Source organism: Oxyura jamaicensis, chromosome 2, assembly GCF_011077185.1.
Source record: "Oxyura jamaicensis isolate SHBP4307 breed ruddy duck chromosome 2, BPBGC_Ojam_1.0, whole genome shotgun sequence".
Classification (NCBI taxonomy): Eukaryota; Metazoa; Chordata; class Aves; order Anseriformes; family Anatidae; genus Oxyura; species Oxyura jamaicensis.
The window spans coordinates 96,033,540-96,057,574 of NC_048894.1; the positions used below are offsets into that span (position 1 = coordinate 96,033,540).

Sequence of the window (24,035 nt, forward strand, 5' to 3'; positions counted from 1 at the left end):
CACATGAGGAGCAGCTGAGGTCCCTTGGTTTGCTCAGCCCAGAGCAGAGCAGGCTGAGGGGAGGCCTCATGGCGGCCTGCAGCTCCCTCACAGGGGAGCGGAGGGGCAGGCGCTGAGCTCTGCTCTCTGGGGACAGCGACAGGACCTGAGGGAACGGCATGGGGCTGGGACAGGGGAGGGTCAGGGTGGGTGATAGGGAAAGGCTCTGCAGCCAGAGGGTGGTTGGGCTCCCCTGGGCAGTGGTCATGGCACCGAGCTGCTGGAGTTCAAGAAGCGTTTGGAGAGGTGGTCCTGTGTGCCCACCCAAGGAATTGGTCTCAATGATCCTTGTGGGTACTTTCCAACTTAGGCTATTCTACAATTCTATGGTTCTATGAAGGTTGTGGAGATGGCAGGGGTCCCCAGCCCTGCCCTCGAGTGAGCCTTTTTGCTCATATGTTCATTTTTTATAAAAGATCACAAATATAAAGATTCTTTGCTTGGATTCTGGCCTTTAGTGACATGTTCCATGCAACAAAAAGGAGTCTCCTGGCATGAAATGAATGTGGCTTTGCCAACAGGACAGAAACAACAGTCCAAGCTCAGTATTAAATTGTATTTTAAAGGCAAGCATCAGTCAAGGTGCTGTCCATTCATTACCTTCATCATCTGATATACCTAAGAAAACCAAGCTAAAAGCCTTTAACAACACCTTACAGCTTGACTGAAAGAACAACCCTGTCAGTTTTTCCGGGACAACAAAGTAAGAATCCACTGAAAGAAACTCTTTTTAAATCTAAAAAAGAAGACATAAACCACTTTTTAGTGACTCATACAACTTAGAGCTGTAGAGACTTTTTAAAATAGTATTTGCAATTTCTGCAGGGAAGACTTTCAGAATAGCATCACTAAAAATACCCCAGTGCCTTTAAAGACTTACTGTCCATGCCCAGAATTCTTGAAAAAAAAAACACCAAAATATTAAAATAATATAGATCCTACTAGAAAGCCATGCATCTATACCTCCCACAGCTGAACTGGGAGATGCAGAGGTCCATATACTGGAGACCCCTTCTACCTGCAACGCAGTTCCTCTGTGTATGGAATTCCCATTGGCTTCACAGCTGACCAAGCCTATACAATGACGCTTCCAGCACACAGTAGCCACATTTACTGTTGGCTTATTCTGATCTTCACTAAATATTCAGAGCTGAATTTGGCTTGTTTGATGATTCAGGTGCAGCAGAAGGTATGAAATTTCTCATGATTGCAAGCTTACTATGTCTTGGGTCTACAGTAAGAGCAGCCAAATCAGGTCTTGCAAATATGTAGGAAGACAACATGAACCTGATGAGACTCTTCCTGAACCCAAGGGACTTCTAGCAAACTCAGTTTATCCTGCAGGTTTCCTCAGCGGAGTATCTGCTCCTGTGGAGAGAGGAGCTGCAGAGCCACTGGCTCTCTCTAGGAGTAACTCGTTTCATCTTCCTAGGTGGAGCTGGTCTGCCCCCGCATGGCAGGTAACTAGAAGAGCATGGAGCTAGACCTTGGCTTCTCACAGGAAAAAAAAACATCTCGTGAAAAGCTGGTTGAAGGTTTTATGCCACAAGGAAGAGCCTTGTGTTGGTGCTCAGAGCACTGTATTCTATTATAATGCATGTGCCGGGAAACTGCAGGACCAAGGCAGCTGAAGGGAGTCTCCAACAAATGAATGTCTGACCTCCCAACAAAGAACAATCAGAAGCGAAGATGCAACAGAAGCATGTGAAAGTTGTGAATTATTACAGACTTTGTGATGTGTTCTCGTTTGGAGCATTGATTTATTATTATATAAAAAATAAAAATAAAAATAAGAATTAAAAAAAGGATGAACAAGTGAAGGCAGTTTCTGACAGGATGCAAACTTGGCCGCTGGAAGCAGAGGCCAAAACTGAATACAGGACGAAATTTGGGAAGGGGAGCCCTGATGATGTTAGCTGCCCTGCAGATGCAAAAATGGAGATACAGACACAGATGCTGGAGAGGAATGAAGTAGAAAGCTTCTGTGGAGGAAACCAATTATCTTTTGAGGAAAAGAATAAGACTAGGCAGTAGAGAGAATTAATGCACAATGCATGGGAAGTTCAAAGGAGCATTGGTGAAACATTCTCATGTCCTGTTCCCGACCATCCCCCCAAGAGCTTAGGCAACACCAGAAGTCTCTGGGAGCTAAACAGGGGCTCGGCTGCGTTCAGCTGACTCCTCTGAGAGTGGGAAGAAGATCGTGACTGTTTCCTGATTACATTCAAACAAATGTATAGAGCTTTTATGTGGGCAGGGGCATCTGGTTTTCACACCATATGCTACTCCTTTTGGAGTATAAGTATATAGCTGAGTAAATGCAGGGGGATGTTTATACAATGAGCATGAAACAGTCTGAAAAGAGACTTGAAGCCAGTAGTAATAAATATATTTTGCTTTCCATCATGGGGCTCTGAATTCTCTTGGTAAACTTTACATTTAATCTGCTTGATCTTGAATGAGATAGCAGTTGGACATAGATCGGGGAAAACAGAGTTATTTTTCAAGCTTTGCCTGAAGCACGTTTGTTACTTCACCAACATCCAAAAATGTCAAAATGTCAAACAGAGAAACCAAAGTAAAACACAACAAAACCTCACAAGATACCATCACGCCCCAGTCGATACTCTTTGTAGTGCTTGCCACCAAACACTGTATATACACTGATGTAAGTTCAACACCCAGTTTCAGTGAAATCACCCAGAAACAGAGCTCAGAAGAAATTTCTCCAGCTATACATCACTGCAGGACCTCTCCCAGAAAGGGACTTCGGAAACCTGGCAAGCCACATGAGAACCCCCCACCTCTGGCCATCTGATGTAGGGTAGCTGTGACCAGGTGACTAAATGTTCTTCTTTCAAGAAGCTGATACCATCATTATTGTAAGTGGGGAGTGAAGACGTTAAGGGGGCACCAAGGGCTTCATTATCCCCCAGTTCTGTGAGATGTTAGATGTAGATCTTTAGATGTAGAGCTTAGATGTAGATCTTTAGATGTAGAGCTTAGGGATATGGTTTAGTGGGGACTGTTAGGTCAGAGGTTGGACTTGATGATCTTGAGGTCTCTTCCAACCTAGAAATTCTGTGATTCTGTGATTCTGTGATCTTCTCTGTCTTGAAGAGTATTTCATTAAAAGCCTTCTTGCAGGTAACACCATAAGGAACAGTGCAGTCTAGTAGCACATGATCGGATAACGAATAAATAAGAAATAACTCTGCTGCCTCTGGTGACTGACTCGATTAATTGTAGACTGAGAGGAAAGATGGTCAAAAATAAACTACTCAAGAAAAAGGGAAAGCATCTGCCAGAAAGAGGCTGTATGTCTCAGACTGAAACCTCTGTGTCAGTATGTATATGCAGCATGTGCATGTATTACTTGCTACCAGTTTCTGGTGTTTTCAGTGAATTTCATACTAACTTCACCTCCTATGGAACGCAAGAATTGTTAAAAAACGAGTACTTTCCTGGAAGAATCCTGAGGGAAGAGCTTGAGGTGTATTGATGCACATCCAAACTAGTTCTTTTCTCTTGTTAGGCATATAAATGGTGCCAGGTGATAGTGCCAGCACAGGAAAAGGCACACATGCAACTAGCACAATGAATTTTCTTGATGTGAAATCTTTGAGAAAAGTTGTCCCAGCAGAAAAAGGCAGAAAAGGTGCCAAATATGATGCAAGCATAAAGGCAGGACACGGTGCAATTGTGTATAGAAAGTGATACGAGGGTCTGTTTCTAGACAGGGGAGATGTCTGTGATTAATTAGTAGTTGGCAGATGTTTGCCATTCCAAGCCATGCTAACAATTTTCAATCAGACCTGCATTTCAGAGTTTCCACAGAGAAGCATGTCAATATTGATGCCCAATGGATTTAGGAAGTACAGATAAATACCTTTGATGTATCACGCATGCACGTACACACATACACATTCTGTATCCACACCCATTTCACATATTCATACATTTAGGACTACAAATGTAGAGTCACTGACATATATTTATGCAATTATACATGGATGTAGTATGGTATTTTATACAAGTATTATACTTGCTTCTGTAACTGTAGCTAGAAATATCGGTATAGTGCAGAAATACTGATATATACTGGAGGTTTCTCTACTGGAGGTTTCTCTCTACATCCAGAAGATAAAGGAAATATGTGTATGAGTAAAGCTGTATGTAAAGATCTGGCAGCCTGACACGTTGAGTAGGCCTGTGCTCTAACTGAAGGCTGGGGCTGTATTAATGTTAGCTTCCTTTCAACCATGACAGGGAAGGAGGAGGGAGGTCTGGAAAGCACCATCTGCTTTTCCAGATTGCTGTTAATCTGCCAATAATTCATATTGGATATAAAGAATTAATGTTATGGGAGAATGTTAAAAATATAGAGCCTCCATCTTCAGTGTATGGAGCAAAAACTAAGCGCGGGCTCCAGGTTGTCCTCATGGGCCAGGAGGGTGAAGAAATGCAATGTGTGGGGATAAAAGAGGGAAAACACAGACACATACGAAAGGGGAAGGGGTTATTCCTCTGATAATCAAACCAGGAACAACCCTGGAAATCAACAAAGACGTAGTGCAATGAACACTGCAAGGTTGGACAATTAACACAGGAGAAACAGGGTCCAGGCCCAGGCATACATAGGAATGAATAAAATCCTGGCTTGGGGGAACATGCAAGCTATGCTTTGTGAGCCTGTGTTCGCTTCTCTGTGAAAACACATTGGAAACAGCCTTGAGCAAAATGTCACATGAAGAGTGCCTGAAGTCACTTGGAAAGGATGGCAGGGTGGCATCAGCGAGAACGCAAAGCATGGGGTGATACATCTGAGGTGAAACACTAATCCCGTAACTGTTGATTGTGGTTTTTACATTGACCAGAAAAGGTCGACATATGGTGTGCCGGGAAAACTGCCAACAGAAGTACTGCTATTTTTTTTTTTGAATGTTTTTAATATAAATTTCAACCTTTTTCTTGTCTTGCAGCTCTGTTAGAGAACGAGTGCCGGTTACTACAAGGAGTGATGTCTACTTATGGCTCCTCTGAGCATGTAGGTTGTCTAAATAGGCATGACCTACATACAGGTGACAATTCACTGAAATAGGGTGGTTTTGTCCTGTATCGACTATTCCAGTATTACATGGGCATGGGAACCTCTGGCTACACCTGTCCAAATAAACCACACGGAGCGTGGGGATAAGCCTGAGGACTGGCAAGCAATCAGCCCTACCATGAAAGTATTAGCACGGTTTCTAGCCCAGCTTTGGCCCAGGCCAAATTACGTCATTATCTAGGAACACATTAGGAGCTAACGCAGGCCACCAAGCGTGCCAGATACAGCTGGCTGCTCTGATGGGTGAGGAAGGGTTACGGGAATTTAGCGATGCGAACAAAACCTCAGCCATGACTGTTGAACCCTGTGTTAAAAAGCAGACCCTGGCCCGCTTTACTTAGCTATGTGCCTTCTAGAAGGATTTTGCATAGGTAAATACGGTATTTTGGATCCCACCCCAAGTGGCAGAAGGAGCTTTATAGAGGTGAATAAGTAAACTTTCAAAGCTATTACCTTTATATTGCTAAAAAGGTCTCCGGGCTCCCATGCCGTGCAAAATTCTCTTAAAATAACAACATTTAAGTTTCACACCAGAATCAAAGGACTTGTATGCTCTGACACTAGGAGAAGAAAATCAGCCGCCTCTCCATGGATAGAAAGCTGGTGCAGCAACATAAGTGATCTGGCAGTTCTTGCAAGAGTAGCATAAACAGGAAGGGAAGAATTCCACAAATTTGATGACATGTGGTCTTTATTTTCAGAGTTGCTTGATTGACGAGTGACTGTGAAGGGGTGCTGTGTACAGGGAGCTCTGCTGATGGGCCTCGTGATGCAAAGCTGGAAGGAGTTCGAGACTGATATCACCGCTACTCGATGACAATTTTCTGGCTCTAGGGGGTATTTCTTCTGTCAGACATACTGAATTCTGAGTGCCATCTCTCCTTCATTTCATGTCTTTTTTTTTTTTTTCTCTTTGGTTTATTTTTTTTTCTCTTCTGAGTTTTCTTACAGTATAAAACGTGTGAATGGGTATGGGTTGTAGTCTGAAATCATGAATGTGCTGCCTCTGTTTCACTGTAATTTTTAAAATCCCTGTTTCACACACAGTTAAAACTACCCATAAAACAATTTGACTCATTTTCCTCTCTGGAAGCTTAAGCTGCAGGTAGAGAGCTTTTTTAAAATTCAGCTGTTGTGAAAAGACTACAGGAGAAGTATGGCCAGAGAGGTGCTTCAAGGGGTTCTTTACAGTATCATATTCATGATTTAAAGGTTTAGTTTTTTGGATATTAGCTTTATTTCCACAAACACAAAATGAATTTTAGGGGGAAAAATCTCAGAACACTAAATAAGGTTCAGTTTACCTGCAACACGCAAAGCAGAAATTCCAGAAATTACTGAAATGAAATGCACTTATATTCCATGTGCCCAAAATATATGTTGTTTAACTCAGAGGTTTGTTTTATGAAAAGAAAATGAAAGACATCATTTGTATAGCTGCTTAATGTTTTATTCCTGGCTGGGTATTTGGACTAGGAAAACAACAGCTTTCCTTTTGGCTGTTAGTGTTTAATTATTCAATGTTAACAGCCAAGAAGTAAGCTGTTAGCCCTCCTCCTCTTCTTCACAGCTTTTCTTTCCCTAGTGGGTCTAAATCTGTCCTTCATGCATATGAACTGCAATCTGAGTTGCAGGAATTGCATTTTGGCCTCACAGGAAACAGCCTATGAATGGCTTAAAATATTTCTTTTTAATATCGGTGTGGTTTGTCCTCCATTCGTTCAAAAATACACAGTAGCAGCATAATTTCCTCTGTCTGTGATGCTCTCCTTTAAATTCAATCACGGACACTTCTCCTTCACAGAACTGATCCCAAGCAAAGTTCTCTCAGTACAACTCCTGAAACGTAACAATGATTCTAACCAATTCACCGTACCCACTGCTAGACAAAGCAAATAAGCTCTGAACTTGGTCATCTTCCTCCTCCTTCCTAAGAAGTCTCAACAGCACTCACGAGATCTAGCTTGACTGACTCTAAAAGCCTTTAAAAGTTTCCTTGCAAGATGAAAATTTCAAAGATGAAATTTAAAAGTTTCCTTGAAAGATGCAGATCCTGACACCAGAGGATGATGACTGCTTGTACCATCCCCAAGGAATACCTTATAAAGTAAGCCACATATTCACTGTATTTGGGTGAATTGCATAAAAGCCAAATCTAGTCGTATCATCTTGAGTAGTGTGCAAGTTGTCTTTTCCTAGAGACTCAAAGAAGCCATGTGTCTTGCCTCTCTAGCATAACAGAGCAACTCTCAGGATGTAACTGAACACTTTCATTGAACGGAGCTCTTCCTCACACTCTCTACTCCAAAAATCTCAAAAACCACCTGCTTCAGCTAAGCATGACAAAAGGTAGGTACGTACCCCTTCCTGACAAGTCATTCCTATATTACGTATCTTGCTGAGAAGTGCAATCACGCAGAGTTCAGAGAATACCTACTTGTTACTACCATCTTATAGTTACAAAAACTAAGTCGGAATAGGTGAGACGGACGCCACACATCTGTGCAAAGATAATAAAAAGTGAGTGAGGTAAATAGCAGTCACCTGGTTACTGAACAATTGCTATTACAGCTAGACAAGCAAAAAGAAAAGTGCAGTAAGGCCACAACTAGACCATACAATGCCCAACAAGTCTATAGGCCTCTGGTGTTAATTCACACAAAGCCCACAGTTTCTTACAAAAAAAAAAAAAAAATGGCAACACCAATATCTACTGGGCTGCAAGGTAGGAAAGTCTTTAGCCAAATTCTGGGTCTGAAAAAAACTTTTGTCTTCAAATCTGAAGTGGACCTCTGACAAGTGGTGGGGATTGTGATGCAAACTCTCTTTGAGATCAGATATTGAAATTCAGACTAGATTAGAAGGGACTAGATTTCATTACACATCTTTCAATCACAGAGACAAATGTCTGAATTACAAATTTGCTATTACACAGAAAACAAATATTTTATTCATAGAAAAAGAAGAGAAACTGGATTTCATGGCTGTGAAGACCATGGTTTGCCCTTGTTGGTCCAGTTGAAAGCTCACCTCTGACCAAAATAAAGTGCTTGCGCTCCTGAACCCCAGCGACAGATTACCAAAAGCTACTCTGGATATTTTAACCAATATGGGAGACACATGTTCTGAGTCCACAAACTGTAGAAAAGAGGAGGTCAAATTCTTCAGGATTGTCTCTTTTGTTTGCAACCCATCAATCACATTGATTTAGGCTACTCATCTTGGGAAAAAATGGAACAGGATAAAAATTAGTTATTGCAACTGCAGATTTTTTCCAAGAAAAAAAAAAAAATCCCCAAACAAGTTAAGATTTCCTGTCCGTTCTGTGTAGTGTAAGTATTGAAAAAGCAAGGACATTTGCTTACAGATACAAAATAGATTGAAAAATCCCTGCCTTCACAACTGAAGAATGTCTGCACCTTTAAACACTACAAGTTGTTATTGATTTCCCCACCAGATGGAGTAGCATGTACAGTTTTGATGATTCCCACAGACAAGTGATTTGTTTGGATTGCATACTGTATTCTTAGCTAATATTACAGAACTCTCTCTACTTAGTTCAAAATAAATCAAGAAAAAAAAAAGGTTCCAAAGACTGAATAACATCATAGATAAAACTGAGAACCTTCTTTCTTCCCACATCTCTTCCAGACCTTCCTTCGATAATCCCAAGTAGGCTTTTGGTAAGGTCCTGCTTACTGTCAGCTCTTTACCTCAACTGCTGTGCTGCAGAAATATCCCAAGATTCAAAGAATGCTGACATTCAGATGGGCTCCACAACAACCGTAGGATCATAGGATAATCCAGTTTGGAAGAGATCTTGAAAGGTCATCTAGTGCAACCTCCTGCTACCTGCATCTCAAGGATGGGTCACGTGTAAGATTAGACCAGGCTTCCCAGGGCTTTATCCACCAGGTTTTTAAAATATGCAAGGGAGGAGATTGCACAATCTCTTTGGGCAACCTGCTCCAATGCTTGACTGTGCTCATGGTGAAAAGGGTTTTTCCTTATATCCAAACTTCCTTGTTTCAATTTAAGTCCATTGTCTCTCATCCTCCTTCTATGTACTGCTGTGAAAAGTCCGTCTTCAACTTCTTCATGACCTCCATATAGGTATTGTAAGGCTCTTGTTACAGCCTCCCCTTCTCCACCCCACACAGGTCCAGTTCCCACAGCTTCTCCTCACAAAACAAGTGTTCCAGCCCCTGAGCTCTGCTGGATTTTATCATTTATCACTGTCTTTCTTGTATTGAGGGGCTTCTAAATTGCACGCAGGCAACCTCTGCTGTGAACTGGCACATTGTGCCACTGTCCTGTATTTCCTTGTACTGATGGCTCGTGCATGTGCTAACTCATATTAGGTCAACTTTATACTTTTATGTCAGGCATGCAGCTTTACATGGAAGAACTTAAGGAAATCCTGAATTCTAGCACAGCCTGTGTCATTGAACTGCTGTGACGAAGGAATTAAATTCTTCAGTCTTCAGGCTGCTTCCATGCAGGGACACCATAAATCTTACAAGAAGTGTACATACAAAGTTCATCCCTGTTTGGCAAGTCTGACTTGAGACAGATACTATTCTTTCGTCATTAATATGAAAAACAAATGTATTCCCTAGTGTCTTGGGCTTAGTTTCAGAAGCAGAAATGATAGGGTGGGGTCTATCCAACACCTTCTTCTTGAGCTATATTTTTCCTTGAAAAGGCAGGGACCTGCTAGGTCCTCTCAGCAGAATGCTAAGTAGATCTTTGCTGGCCACAAACAGGCAGAAACTGGGAGTGGCATTGATGCAGCGTGGACACGAAAGCTGATGCAAAACTCTGGCTTCGCTCAGATGTAAATGGCTTTACACCATACACAGCAACAAAGAACAGGGCCTAGACAGGGCTGTGACTACTGCCCTTCTCAGCACACGTAAGGCGACAGTGCCCGTGCAAGACCAAATGTAACCACATGCCAAGACCAAGTTAGCTTTTCAAGGTAATAGCTTTTCAAAGTAAGCTTTCTGGCTTAGCTCTTCTATACAGCTTTCGCGTTGGTATAAAGGCACAGAAATCCCCCCAAATCTCTCCTACTGCCTTTCCTGTCAGGTGATTTGTGACCAGATGGGGACAGGAGTCAAGACTGGATTCACCACTTTGTCCGACAGAAATGACTCAGGTAACTATCTGACCTCATCCACTGGAGTTAGGACCTTTAGCACTCAAATAAACACTAAGTCTACCTCCACGAACCTAAGCAACTACTAATTATCACTCTAGGAAGATACTTCAGTGAAGTTCATATGCTATCGAGGGACATTTTCTAAATGCGATGACCAAATGTTGCCAGCTGCCAGCACACCGATCCCACCAGCAAGAGGAACCTCCAGCTTCTCCATCAACCAGTTCATTCAGCTCACCCACAGAAGGGCACGATTCAAGTACCTCTCCGAAGAACAACACTACTCTGGATGCTGGCTTGGCAGGAGGAAGGAATGACTGGAGCTAAAAGACAAATGAAGGGCAGGGACGTCTGGCAATCAGCAAAGGGCTCCAGAGAGATTAACCCCAAACATGAGAATAACAATCAAAGGAATTGTTAGCAATCAGTATGGCTCAGCCCAATAACTGGCAGGACACTGCTAAAAAGCTCAGTAAAATTTCTGTCAGAGGCAATTTCTGCCAAAGGAGGAAATAGAAGCAGCATGGCAACAATACGACAAAGGTTTGTTGGTGAGCTTACTTCTACAGCTCACTTAATACTAAGTGAAAAAAAAAGTTAAAAATTTGAGATGTAAAAAAGTGTTTTGAAACCATGCCTTTACAATGCCTCTGTGTTAAACCAAACAAGACTTTCTAAATTTAAGCAGCTGAAGAGCTTCTGGTATCTAAGATCTTTAAGAGTAAGCTTTGATTGTTTCCCAACTTTTCAGTAACTATGTCATTTTATTGTTATTTGCTTTCGAAGTTCTTACAGGACTTTCCTTTAAATATACATATATTTGTATATAGTGGTATACTTTTCAAAGCATATCACTTTTATTCCAATGTCATTGTAGAGGTTCATCTTCAAATGTCAATATATTCCTACTTCAAGTGCATTTCAAATACACCTCTTTTACTCATGGCATACAGCAAGAGCAAAATGTAGCCTTGTTTATATTTGAAAAAAAAAAAAAAAGCCTATTTTGAACAGTAAAAAGCATGGATAGTCAGTAACACGAGAGGAAACAGAACTGGTTTACCATTGTGCTGCTGGCCAGAACCCCAGGAGGTAGCTAACCTGGAGAAAAAAAGCAATGATAGCAGTACTGCTTGTTACTAATAGCCAACTAATACTAGCATTCAGCAGGAATCAGTATCTCAGAGTATGATGCTTTCTTGACTGTCTTATTTCAAGACAAAATGTAGGTCTGCTTGCATTTTAAATATATTTCCAGTCCACAGTCAGATGCTGCTGTCTTCTGACGCGCCTCCATGGTCTTACAGGGAGGCTCTGTGCTACGACGGTTTTAGCTAGCAGCAGCAAGGGAGGGTGAGAAGTAAGAAGGGAAGTACTGCATGAAAGCTCTTCTGTCGTGGCAGGTGCTGGAAATATTTAGCGTGGGCATTAATTAGGCATTACTGTAACGCTTTCAAGTCTGGGAGCTGATGGTGTTAAGTACACAGTGAAAACACGAGACTTTGTATGAGAAGGTATTACTCTGACTCCACACACGTCGCGGTTCACAATCAAACAATCGAGTTACACCTGAAATGCCAGACCCCGCGCTGCCATCACTCGTTCTGCCTCTGCAGCTTTTTCAAAGACACGGTATGACAGGATGCTGTGATGGGAACATATGTCAGCTTTTATGACAGAGCTCCTCCGTCATCTGATCTGTGAATTATCAATATCAGAAGCAGTCTTTTTTTCCCAACTTGAACATTATCTGAGAGCCACTGTCTTACAGCAGATGGTGGGGGAGCAGGCTCTGGAGCATTAATACAATTGTCTCACAGCTCTTCTCTACTGAATATAGAGATTAGATGGTCTTTTAAGATATCAATTTATTTAATTTCCTGACACTCGTGCATTGTAGGGGCAAGGCAGTACACTTTGTCACAGCAGTACCATGTTCCCAAAGTACAGACATATTTACTTGGCCTGTGAATCAGCTACAGATTTACAAAGCCTGGCATGACTACGCCTACAACCTCACTGCTAAAAGGTGTCTTTTTACACACGGAAATAGCTAGCTGCTGCACTTACTCCGGTGTAACTTCTCAGACAAGACAGGGGAAGTTCACATAGCTCAGATTATGGTGTTTGATCCATTTAGGAAAGGCTTTTATGATGCATTTCTCCTGAGAGAAAGAAACAGGATTTTTACTCCAACAAACAACAGCCAAAGGCTGTCAAGTCAGAGAGCAAGAGGGAAGGGGCCGCTGGTAGAGTTATGTGAAAATCTGCACCTGCAGAGACAAAGAGGAGAGGAGCTGCGCACCGGACTGAGTACTTGGACACAGAGATATCAGCTCATAGTGGCTTTACAGCCCCTTTCCCTTTCAGAGAATTAGTTCAAGGGAAGGAAGAATGAAGGGCAAACGTATGTAAAAGTTTTCTTCCTTCTACCGGCATCACTGGGAATGCTGGACGGAAATTCAGAAAAGCAAACGTTTATTGCTGAAGTCATACCAGAAATGAACTTTTTGTGTGTTCCTCTGGCCACCAAGCACATGCTGTAGGCATCTTCTATGATAGCCTGGGCGAGACCTACAAATAAAAGAAATGGCATACGCTATCGGGAAGCAAGAACTTTATATAAATCACTTTACGAGCCAGCAGATAGATCTGAATGCACAGGTGGTGAGTGAGAAATGAACAAGCAGAAGGCCTGGGAACAGTGCCTAGTGAATTTTGGGAAGGCACTTGGAGGCCTCTCAAGCACATCTGAGTTTTCACTTGCATCTTCCATGTAAAATACAGCACGGGGCTACAGCATGCTCTTATGTGAAATCCAGCACCTAAACGCCAGCCTCACACACAAGACCAGGCAGAGAGCTTTCACTTTTTTATTTTTTTGAAGATGAAGATGGTCAAAAACAGGGACAAAAAGCTTAGAGAGAACCTGCAGGCTCGTCCTCACGCTCCTAGCAGGAAGGTAGCTGGTCTCATTATCTGCATCTTTAGCAAGTTTGTGAAGACACCAAATTACAAAAAACAGCAGCTAGGCTGGAGATAAGGACACTTAGGTTAAGGCCTTAGCAGTTTGGAGAAATGTTCAGCAAGGACAAACGCGAAGTGCTGCACCTTGGATGGAGCAGCACCATGCCATAAGGCATGGCCTGACCAGCCAGAGGGCAACTCCACAGAAAAGGACCCGGGTATCCCAGAGGACAAGTGAAACAAAACCCAGCAGTTTGCCCTTGCAGCAAAATGAGGACTAACCTTGTCACAAGATGCACAGCCAGCACATCAAGGAAAGTAACCCTGAAGATTGTCCTTTACTTGACGCTCATTTGGAATCCTGTGTCCAGTTTTATGCCCAGTAGAAAATAAACAAACTGAAGAGTTCAGGAGGGGGCAGGCATTTAGATGGCTAGGGGACCGGAGCATGAGGGGAGAATCTGCTTGGTTTGCTCACCTATCTAAGGTTATGGAAAAGATGGAGCCAGACTCCTCTCAGCAACAAAGAGCAAAAGAATGACGTGCAACCCCTGCCAGGTCAAAAAAGGAAACTTCAGATTAGACAGAAGAAAAAATTCCTCACCACAAGAATGGCTATGCACAGCAACAGGTACCCAGCGAAACTGAAATCTCTCTCCTCTGAGACTTTCAAAACGCAATTAGACAAGGACCTGACGCCTGCCCTGCTGTGAGCAAGGAGCTGGAACAGACTTCTACGGTCCTGCTCCAAAATACATTCCTTTATGACCTATACCCACATTGCCAATTTTACTTTATTTTTCATGGCTATCTCGTGTTAAATGCTGGCACCAATTTGAAACTCCAGTTCATGGAAAATGTTGGTATTTGGCAATTACTTTTCATTTTGACCAAAAGCAAAATATTTTTTACTTTTTTTTTAAGATTACGGAAAGTTAAACATTGAGTTTTAAACATACTTCTAATGTTCAATTTAATTATTTTTGTTCACAGATTACTTTTCAAAACGACCACGAATATAATAGCATCAGAGCCTCCCGAATGCTAACTTCATTATTTATGAGGAAGATTGCTTTATTTTTCTGTAGGTGTAAGGGGAAAATGTGGCTTATTTTATTTCCATCTATCATATACTGTAAGTCGTGGCAAACTGCCTTCTATCTTTTCCTGCCTGTTTATTGAGAATGTAGCAGAGACATGAAAAGCTAAGGCTGCTGAACATGAAAACATCTTTCATCAAGATGTTCATTAGCTATTGATTTAAATAGCTGTTTCTAAGGAAGAAAACATCTTCTAGGCATCCTTTTGGGCGTAACTGCTCAATTTTTCCTCAACAATGACTTCATGATTCCTCTACTTCCTCAGCAAACAGCCCTGGCTAAAGAAGCCTTAGTTTCTTACGTGGGGAAAAAAAAAAAAAAAAAAAAAGGTTATTGAGGTTGGGGAGGGGATGGGGATGAAGGTTAAAAATAAATATATACACCCACCTTTTGGTCTTTCTTTATACCATCTGAACCCAGAAAGGCACATCTACCCGTCTTTTCCTGTGTTTGGGCAGAAGTCCACCCAATAGGCAAGCTACAGATAAACCCAAACAATGGGGTCTGGTACTTGTTCTTACTTTTTTTCTTCACAGACCAGAAATCTGTAACATGACGTGTGAATAAAACCTGTGAGAAAAACGTTGTCAAGGTTTCATCTTCAGCTCCCAACAGAGTCAAACTTATGAAAACTTTCTGAAGTGATCAGGTAGCAGTAACACCTAACATCTGAAGCTAACTCTTCTATCAGTCACGTGCGGCACGTTTCAGAAGTGTAGAATCGTAATTTTGTCACAGAACAGTGTGGATTGTGTTATAACATGAACCCTGACACAGTCTGCCCAGTGTATGCAACTTCAACCAAATGTGTTCTTCTTCCTGATCTTTGTAATGCTCTAAATATCAATAAATAAATAAATAAGACATTTTAAAAGGCAACCTTTTGGAAAAAGCACATTGTTTTAATTTAATTTTAACATCAAGGCACACAAGTGTGATTTCACTTGGTTAACATTAAGACAAACATCTCTGTGCACGAGAGCTTTTGCTTAGTGCTGTTTATGAAACTATAGCATGATTTAAATAATTCTACTTCTACTTGGTCAATTACTTGAAGGCAGGTGTGTTAAAAATCCTTCAAAGTAAGAAACACAAACGACTTTTTGCAACCTGCAGCCCAAAACACGACTAAGGGCGTCAAATTTCTCAACATTCAAGTGTGATCCACATCTGAAGTTGGATATTGTTTTAAGGAAAATGAACTTTCTTTTCACAGTTATTTCCTGCCATGCATCACAGCATTCGCCTACTCTGTGGCATTATTTGGTGTAATTGGCAGTCTCCAGAGGAAAAAAGACAACTGGAATACAGCAGTGAGACACTGAGGTCACCGCATAGGTCAGGAAATTAAGTATATTCAGTAACTTCACACCTGTTCTTGCTTTGCCTATCTTTGTTTTAACCAACTTCTGAAATCACTGCAGAAGTTACAAATACTAGACAATTTGCCCCCAATTCCATTTCCCCCATTACAAAAAGCAAAAGGCAGACAGTCCCTTCTTATAACTCACATCCCAAGTTAAGTATTATTAATACTCTTAACGTATCACTAACAATGGTAAGTCTACAAAACGTAGCCTTCTATAAAACACGTTACATAAACTGCTAATATCAGGTTCTCAACGCAGCCCCACTATCAAAGCTGCAAGTATATAACAACTTAGTCCTTGAAGAATCAAGAGGCATGTCTTTTTCTAGACAAAAATAATGACAAAATTTTCTATGAAGACTCTCATGGAACCCATTAATATATTTATAAAATCATTTAGCCCTCACCACATGATCTCCATATAGCATCCACTCATCTCTAGCCAACACAGCTGAGGAAAAGAACACAAGCTGTTCTATTTGCCTCTTGCACTGCTGCCACAGTGCAGTCTAATAGGGATATACTGTTTTACATTTTCAGACTTCATCTTTTCGCATTTCTAAACAGATAAAGTGTCTGTAGACGTGTACATGCATGCATCTTTACAGTTATATGCCCATGGTAAAGGCATTATAACTTACTGTGAACAGTACCAAAGATAGCTTACACTCTGACAGCCTCAGAGATCCTAAGAAACAGCTGGAGACAGATGAAGCACTGAAAAGAGCCGACAGCTTCTTCTTGGAGGGTAAATTCAGTGACTGATGTGGCAAAATAAATTTTAAAAGTCCTTCTGCAGCAAAAGAGCAGTTCGTGTATGGAACAGTCTTTGTAAGATGTCACACATATTTGTGCAATTGCCCTTCCCCTTGGTCCCTTCAGGAACCAGAAGTGTTCTGAGCGATCAGAGGGAAAGCATACGTGGTTCAGACATACGCAGGTACAACAGGGTCACAGAAGCCCTATTTCATTATAAAACCCCATTACTTGAGCACTAACAAAGCTTGAGGTTGCAAATACTGTTGTTAAAAGAATAAAAGGTTCTAGTACTTTATCCTATCTCCCACAGAAATACAAGTCCTCTCAGATTTCCTAACCCACATCACTAAGGAGACAAAGTAAAGATCTTCGTTGACCTAGCTCTTTTTGCATCACCGAAGTAGACTATAAAGATATTTACAATTTCAAAGTCAGCTCAGACATGTTTGTATTTCCATCATATAGACATAAAAATCTGAAGTTTGCAAATGATTATCGTTTCTTCTTTTTCCACCTATTACTAAAGACGCCCTAGCTTTATGCATTACAGATTAGCTACTGTTTATCAGCACAGCCACAATTTATTCATCCAGGCCAAACGAAATTTTACAGAAGCCAAAATTCTGGTAGATCTTTGCAACCTGCATTTCTTCACCTGCACTTCCATGAAGCTGAATTCTTGATAATCGTTGATTGTAATAACCCACTACAGCTCACACATGTGATATGCTCAAAATATAAGCATGAAGAGCTAAAGCTTTCATGATAATCATTAAAGTGATCCTAAGTTGAAAACATACAAGAGAGAAAGTTGTCTTTATGATGTACAAGGAACATCAAGCAATGCTATGGACGCTTCAGCTAAATGCATCCAACTTATCAATTTTTCCATGAATTAAAGCAGCAATTTTTTAAAGCCATAATAAAACTCACACTTCCAAAATATAAAGTAAAGGGGAGGGAAGTAAGTTGTGCATAACTAGAGACACTGGACTCCTTGATGGCTTGCATAAAAATCTGTGACAGAGGCCACTCTAGGAAATAACACACTTAAGGACAGCACTGTTGAAGCACTCTATGTTTTTATACTCAGTTGAATAAAATGCAGGGTTGTACAGCAATGCCCTCCCACCACAACTCTGTTCTTTTCCAGAGTTCACGGCTGATTTTGGTCTTTTCAGCAAGATACCAGAAAGCAAAAATATTGACAGATTTAGATGGAATTACCTGTTGTGACAAAACAGCCTTTGAGGACCGAAAATGTTTAAAAGACAATTGTATTGTCAAGAGCAGAGCAAAGCAGAGGTTACCTACTTAGATACTACTGTTCTCCATTATTCCTTTTCTTCATGGTATCTTAGAGCCCATTATTACTTTCCTTTAAAATACCACAAATTAAGTCAGCCTGTCCACGTGCTCAGTTAACAACTGACCTGTGTTTTCTGTCTTGCCTTACAATAGTCACTGGCTGCACACACTTTACCTTCTTGCTGGGCAAAACATTTAAATGAGTTCCCTACCTCTGCCCTTCAAAGCAAGCTAATCCCCCTATTTTATTTATCTTATAAATGTCTGTTCCATATGCATAGCAGAAATGGTTTATAGATCCTTTTCCCTTTGACACACATTGTATTGGACTGAGTTTCCACCACATTATTGTATTCTGTTACCGCTACCTTTTAGTCACCAGAATTCCCTGCTCAACTCCCACTCCTTCCGAAACATAACCTCCCTGCCACTACATTTAATAAGAAAATTTGAGTTTCTGCTCCAAGTCTATCCTTACCTGTACATTTCCAGTCGGTATTATGGCATAAGCACAGTTCAAAATTATCCGTACAGACCTGAGATCACGTTCCTTTTTTTCAACCCAATTCTCTTCAGAATTGCTCTTTTAAGAATTGCTTTACAGGATAGTGGGTAGGGGTAAGAAAGACTGTTTCCCCAACTTGTCAGCAGTCAACATTTGTATCATAAGCAAGAATACTGTTTTTTCTAGTACAAGCTGATATCCAATGAATCATCATAACATGAAAAATAGGCTAAAGTAATTCCGTCCAACGGCATAGAAAGGCCTTGCTTGGTTATCTGAATCTCATGACCACATCAGCAGTGAGAAAAAAATGTACTCCAATGCACCAATATGTATGCATGTTTAAAAGGTGAAGGAAGAGCTGTCTTGACTATCCAAAAGGAAAATAAACGCACAAGGAAAACTGAATGCGTATGAAGAGCCACTTAACTGTACTTCAGAGTCTGTTTGTACATCCTCTTATTTAAAAAGCAGCCATTACTTTTCCAGTCCTCCCATTCCACTTTCTGACCTGAATCCCCTCGTAATAGATGAGACCTACTGAAAAAAAAGTCTTTGACAGTCATGCAGTTATTCTTTTTTAATCGTTTGGCTATCTGTTCATGTCTTTCCTCAAGTGCAGTTTGAAAACAAGCATACCTGTATACTTTTAGTATAATGAATGTTGAGCAGTTTAACTTGCATTTACGAAATAAACAAATCCAGCCCTTTTTCTGGAGTTAACACAGGAACACGACCAGCACAGCTAACACACCTGAGTTTTGTTTTTAACAACGCCCCTGTTACCAGCACATGTTTGTGCACCCTATTTGCTTCTCCCATTCACAAAAACATCTTCTGGCATAAAATTATATAGCAATGTGCAGTATAAAAGAAACTGGTTTAAACTGTCAAACGGCTTTTACTCAAAAATGTGGTTATATATGGAAAGCACGGGTATGATGCTTTAATTGTGCTGTGTTGGAATAGGAGGAGAAAGAAAAAGTTAAGACTGTTTCCATTTCCATATACAAATTTTATTTTAATACCTGTTTTCTAAGTGTACGGATACAATGACCCATGACAGACCTTAACATCTGACCACATAGAAAATTGAGTTCATTCTGTATTAGAGACAAAGTTGAAAGGACTTCAACAGATGACAGGAAGCTTCCCCATTTTCTCTCCAAAAACAACCAGGATCCACCATATTTTTGGTCCAAGATGTATGCTTTAAGTTGGCAGCTGAGTCTATGAACGAGTATATTTACCCCAGATGTGCAGCATAAATACAGAAGCAATAAAAAGAAGACTCATGACCAAAACTGGAACAGGCCCACTAAAAAATAAAGAAAAAAAATGAATTAACATAAAAAGAAAAAAAAATATAGTCTGCTTTGTCCAAAAGCCAGTCATTACCAGCCAAACAAATCATCAATTCATATGCAATTGTAAGAGAAAACTTATTCCATTCCCACAGAATACCATAGAATGCACAGAAATGAGACAGCCACCTTTATCAAAACATCGCTGCTGCCATTATGCTTTTAATGATAGTTATGTAACAGGGTATGTGAAACAATAAAGCACAACAACAACCCCCCACTTACTTAGAACTTAATAGTTCATTACTAGTTACCATTGCAGAAAATCATCATCTGTATCTACTGAGCAGAGATGTAGTAAGATACAAGAAACAACAGAGTCCTCTAGCGGCTAGTCAAATTTTGGCCTAAAATTCACATTAGCTTTTTTTTTCCCCACAGAGGTTTTACATCATTCAAAGACAATGGCAGCAGTAAAGGAGATTGGGACTGCTGTTGTTTTTTTTTTGTTTGTTGAAAGATGTAATACAGAATGTCTAAAGTCAGTCATAAAATCATTACCTAAAGTGTACAATTTAACAGATTTCTTAAACTTTCTTTCCTTCTCACTTTACCTATTGTTTAGAAACTGCATAGCGATGCTTTTCGAGAACAGTTTAATCTCAGGGTGCATGTTGAGAGACTAAATTAGCTGTTTCACACTGTTGTGACAAAACAATTAACACACGCTATGACAGGCACTCAGCACTGCTTCGTACCACTTACTTCATACAACCTTGCATCAGATTTATGTTATACTGGGAGAAACGCTGTGAATTCTCTCAACGAGCCTTCAAGCCACACTTCAGAAATTACCCTTCAGGTTACCATTCACAAGGAGGTAAATGTTACTTGAACACAAAGTGAAACTCAAAGTTGATTGAAACAATCTACTAACAATTTTCTACCAGATCAGAATTGTCATCTTCCTTTGCATTCTAGAACTTAGTAATAATTAATCATGCTTTGAGCATGGAGGACTGTAAATACAGACATAAACCACTTGTAAAAAAAAAAACAACAACACAACGTGCAAAATAAAAACTCTGCACGCACTACACAAGTAGCCCCTATTAAGGGGAATCTTTCACTAAGCAACAGAACTTACTTGGCAGTTTTATACATACTTGAAGTTTAGGTCCTACAGAAACAAACCAGTTGCACAAAAAAAAAAATCATCTGAGCCTGTAATGTTTAAGCTACTCTTTGCCTAAGGCACACAGAAATAGATAAATCTGTTTGCCTGAAAGGTGCACTACACCAGCTGGAACAGAGTAAATGGAAATAAGTTGGGGGGGGGGGGGGGGGGTTGCTCATGTGTTTGGTTGCTTGGTTGAAGTATGCAGGTTGCATTGCTCCCACTACAGAAAACTCAGGCTTCCAACACCGACGTGGAACTCACTTCCTACAGCCTGCTTAAACCCTGGAATCCTCCTTCACACGCTTGGATCTTCTCATCTCACCAAGTCCACACAGTTACATAATTAACAAACCTGACTTAGGCACCTCTAAAAATCTGGTGTTGTGCCCTTTGTAAGGCTGCATGCCTCACATCCAGTTTTATGTTACTATGTCTCCACAGCAAACACTACTGCCTACAGCTCTTCGAGCGGTGAAGTTTAAGATACAGGAACCACAGGTAACAAGCACCACATAACGTGAACTAAATTTGGTTTTAGTCTTCTTTTCAAAGCACAAAATACTAATGGTAAGTATTAAACAGAAAAATAATAATATCTCACTCTTAACCAGATTTCCCACGGCTCCTTTTGCTAGCATTGTTTCTGAAGATGCAAAATATGTGCAACATCTTGTTGTTAGACTTTCCTGAGACAAAACGCAGAATGTTTGATCTGCAGCAGAGTAGTCCTGATCATGACTAGCATGAAATAACCTATTCTCAGATGGGTTATGTACTTTTCCTAATAATTAAGAGCTCTTATTTTAAGCACAGGTAAAAGAGGAACTTCCTTTCCCTAGCAGAAGAAATCTCAGGCTAAGCTTCTATAGTGCTTTATGCAGCAGCAATCACAGCTTCTGCTGAATCACTTAACTGAGGCAACCGCAACCTATCTATAACCCAGTTTCATTTTTAAGCCTATTGAAATAGGACAGAGATCATAGCAATGGGATGGATGATACAGCAAACAAAAAGCTGTAAGCTAGCAAGAAAGATGCTCCCAATGGGAACAGGTTGCCCAGAGATGCCCCATCCCTGGAGGTGTTCAAGATCAGGTTAGATCAGGACCTAGGCAACCTGGTCTAGTGGGAGGTGTCCCTGCCCATGGCAAGGGGGTTGGAACTGGGTGGGCTTTAAGGTCCCTTCCAACCTGAGCCATTCTATGATGTGATTCTATGATGGTGGTCTAGAAAATGTTACAACTAGTGTGTAAGTGATGTGTAAAAGTCAGCTGGTTTTACAGATGCTTCAACCATTAAAACCCTGGCCATAGAGCCACCCATGGTAGCTTACAAAAAACACTGTTTCAAAACCTTAAAACTCGGAACCACTGGTTTGCAGCCTAAGTAAAAGGTGAAAAAATCTGCCTACTGACCTGCTCGTATCGATGATTAGCACAATGCACCATACAGGACTGACCACTCATCAGCAAGAAGAAACTTCACACGGAAACTTACTGAAGTTAGTAAAGCTACAATGACAGCTTGCATCACTGTTTTGTTGAAAGAGTTCTAATGAACAACAGAATGCAATTTTTTTCAGCTTCATTTTATTCATTTTTTTTAAATTGAGCTTTAGTAGACCAAACAATACTGAAAATCTGCCTTGATTACTACATAGGCATGACCTACAACACTACTCTCGCTCATTTTCTTTTTACTGTCTTTGCTTCGCCTCCTCTCTGGATTCGGAATGGACAAAGTGAGACTGCAGTAGCAGAACACCAATACTCTTTGGTTGTTTGCAGTTGTCTGATTGTTAAAACTGTTAAGCACATATGAAAATGGGAACAAAAGACAATTACAGAGGAAGGATGTTCTTGGAACAATCTCTACCTAGACTACCATAAGCCCTTCTCCAAACATTGTTCCTACAGACAGCTGCAGCCTTCTTAAGGAACCCCAAAATAAAATCCTAATCGATTCTAAAAAAAAATAAATAACTGGTGTACTTTAGGGTATCCCCAAGCATATTGGGCCTCTTCAGTCCGGTAACAAAAACCTACCGGCTGTGCAACAGAACCCTACAAGAAGCTATTAAGTATTAGGCTGCCAAGTTAGGTTGGGAAACTGACCTGAACAACTCAAACTGTCCTGAGACTAAGAATGTAGGCTCCTTTACAGCATAAGGGATTGGAAGGTTGTTTAGCAAGCTTAGCTAAACAAGTAGATTTTTTTCATTTTTCATTTTTTTTTAAGTGAAAATACATGAAACTCTACAACTGTGTTGCAAATCTTTTATATCGTGTTCTCAAGAAGGGGTGAAGCATCATGCTACGCATATTAGTAGAGGAAAAGAAAAACTAAGTTTAATTAATAAAAAACAGCTTATATTGTAATTGTACAACTATTTATGGTGCCTAAATTCACTGCAACAAGTAACTTTTCATGATTTCAAAGAGACTGCTTGGAGTCCCAAAAGATCAGCTGAGTCTAGGCACTGATAAATCAGAACTCAGATCTACTTTTAAAAAGGAATGAGGATTGTAACCACTCAGTCTCTAGATCTACAGGCTAAATACTAGATTTCCTGCCAAATCCATCTAGGCAGCCCCCAATTCTGCTTTCCTCCGCAGGCTGCGGCGGCGATCCCTCAGCCCAACCACTGCAGGCCCAAGAGCTGACGTGTCCCACACCCCACTCACACTTTGAGGCCGGGCGAGTCCTCGGTGTAGAAGCGCCACATCCCGCCGGTCCCCGTGGACGTGGCACGGCCTGCGCTCCTGGTCCCGCAGCTGGCATTCTTCCTGCGGGGCACACCGGGGCGAGACGGGCCCCCACACCCGTTAGAGACCCGCACCCGCTACCAGCCACCCCCACGCGCCCCAAAACCCCTCAGGGCCGGGGCAGCAGGGCCCTGCCCGGGGCCCGAGCCCTCATCCCCCGTCAGCCGCCCCCTACCTCTGCCTGACGGTGGAGCCGGCGGCGCGGGGGGCCACGGCTTTGCTGGGCGAGCGGCCGGAGGTGCCCACGTTGGTGGCGCTGGGACTGGGCCCGGGCTGCGGAGAGAAGACAGGGGAAGGGGTGAGAGGGGATGGAGGCGGCGGGGAGGGCGCCCGGGGCAGGGTCTGCCCGTGGCGGCGGCGGGGCGGCCGCGGCCCCTCACCATGATGGCGGCGGCGCTCCTCAGGCGCTGTGCGCGGCCCCGCCGCTGTGCGCGCCGCCGCCGCCCGCCGGCCCCGCCCGCCGACG

The 24,035-nt window shown here is 41.6% G+C and overlaps 1 protein-coding gene and 1 long non-coding RNA gene across 2 annotated transcripts; one reads left to right on the forward strand and one right to left on the reverse strand.

Annotated features, from left to right (window-relative positions):
* The first annotated feature begins 1,737 nt into the window (after positions 1-1,737).
* Positions 1,738-21,597, forward strand: LOC118162390. The gene is made up of 5 exons (XR_004748433.1): positions 1,738-1,749; positions 3,206-3,209; positions 6,302-6,317; positions 14,922-14,927; positions 21,486-21,597. It is a non-coding gene; the product is annotated as an uncharacterized LOC118162390 (long non-coding RNA).
* SEC61B (SEC61 translocon subunit beta) lies at positions 19,316-24,035 on the reverse strand. Its single transcript, XM_035318511.1, has 4 exons — positions 23,950-24,035; positions 23,745-23,842; positions 23,489-23,590; positions 19,316-19,639 (listed from the first exon to the last, which is right to left on the reverse strand). Exons 1-4 carry the CDS (start codon positions 23,950-23,952, stop codon positions 19,552-19,554), a joined length of 291 nt encoding a protein of 96 aa, XP_035174402.1. The 5' UTR covers positions 23,953-24,035; the 3' UTR covers positions 19,316-19,551.

Bases quoted from the DNA above. Each gene is read 5' to 3' on its own strand.
- SEC61B (XM_035318511.1), bottom strand. The intron at 23,591-23,744 runs GTAGGGGGCGGC...TGTGCCCCGCAG, and splicing joins GGCTCCACCGTCAGGCAGAG to GAAGAATGCCAGCTGCGGGA. The intron at 19,640-23,488 runs GTGAGTGGGGTG...TTTATTTTTTAG, and splicing joins GACTCGCCCGGCCTCAAAGT to TGGGCCTGTTCCAGTTTTGG.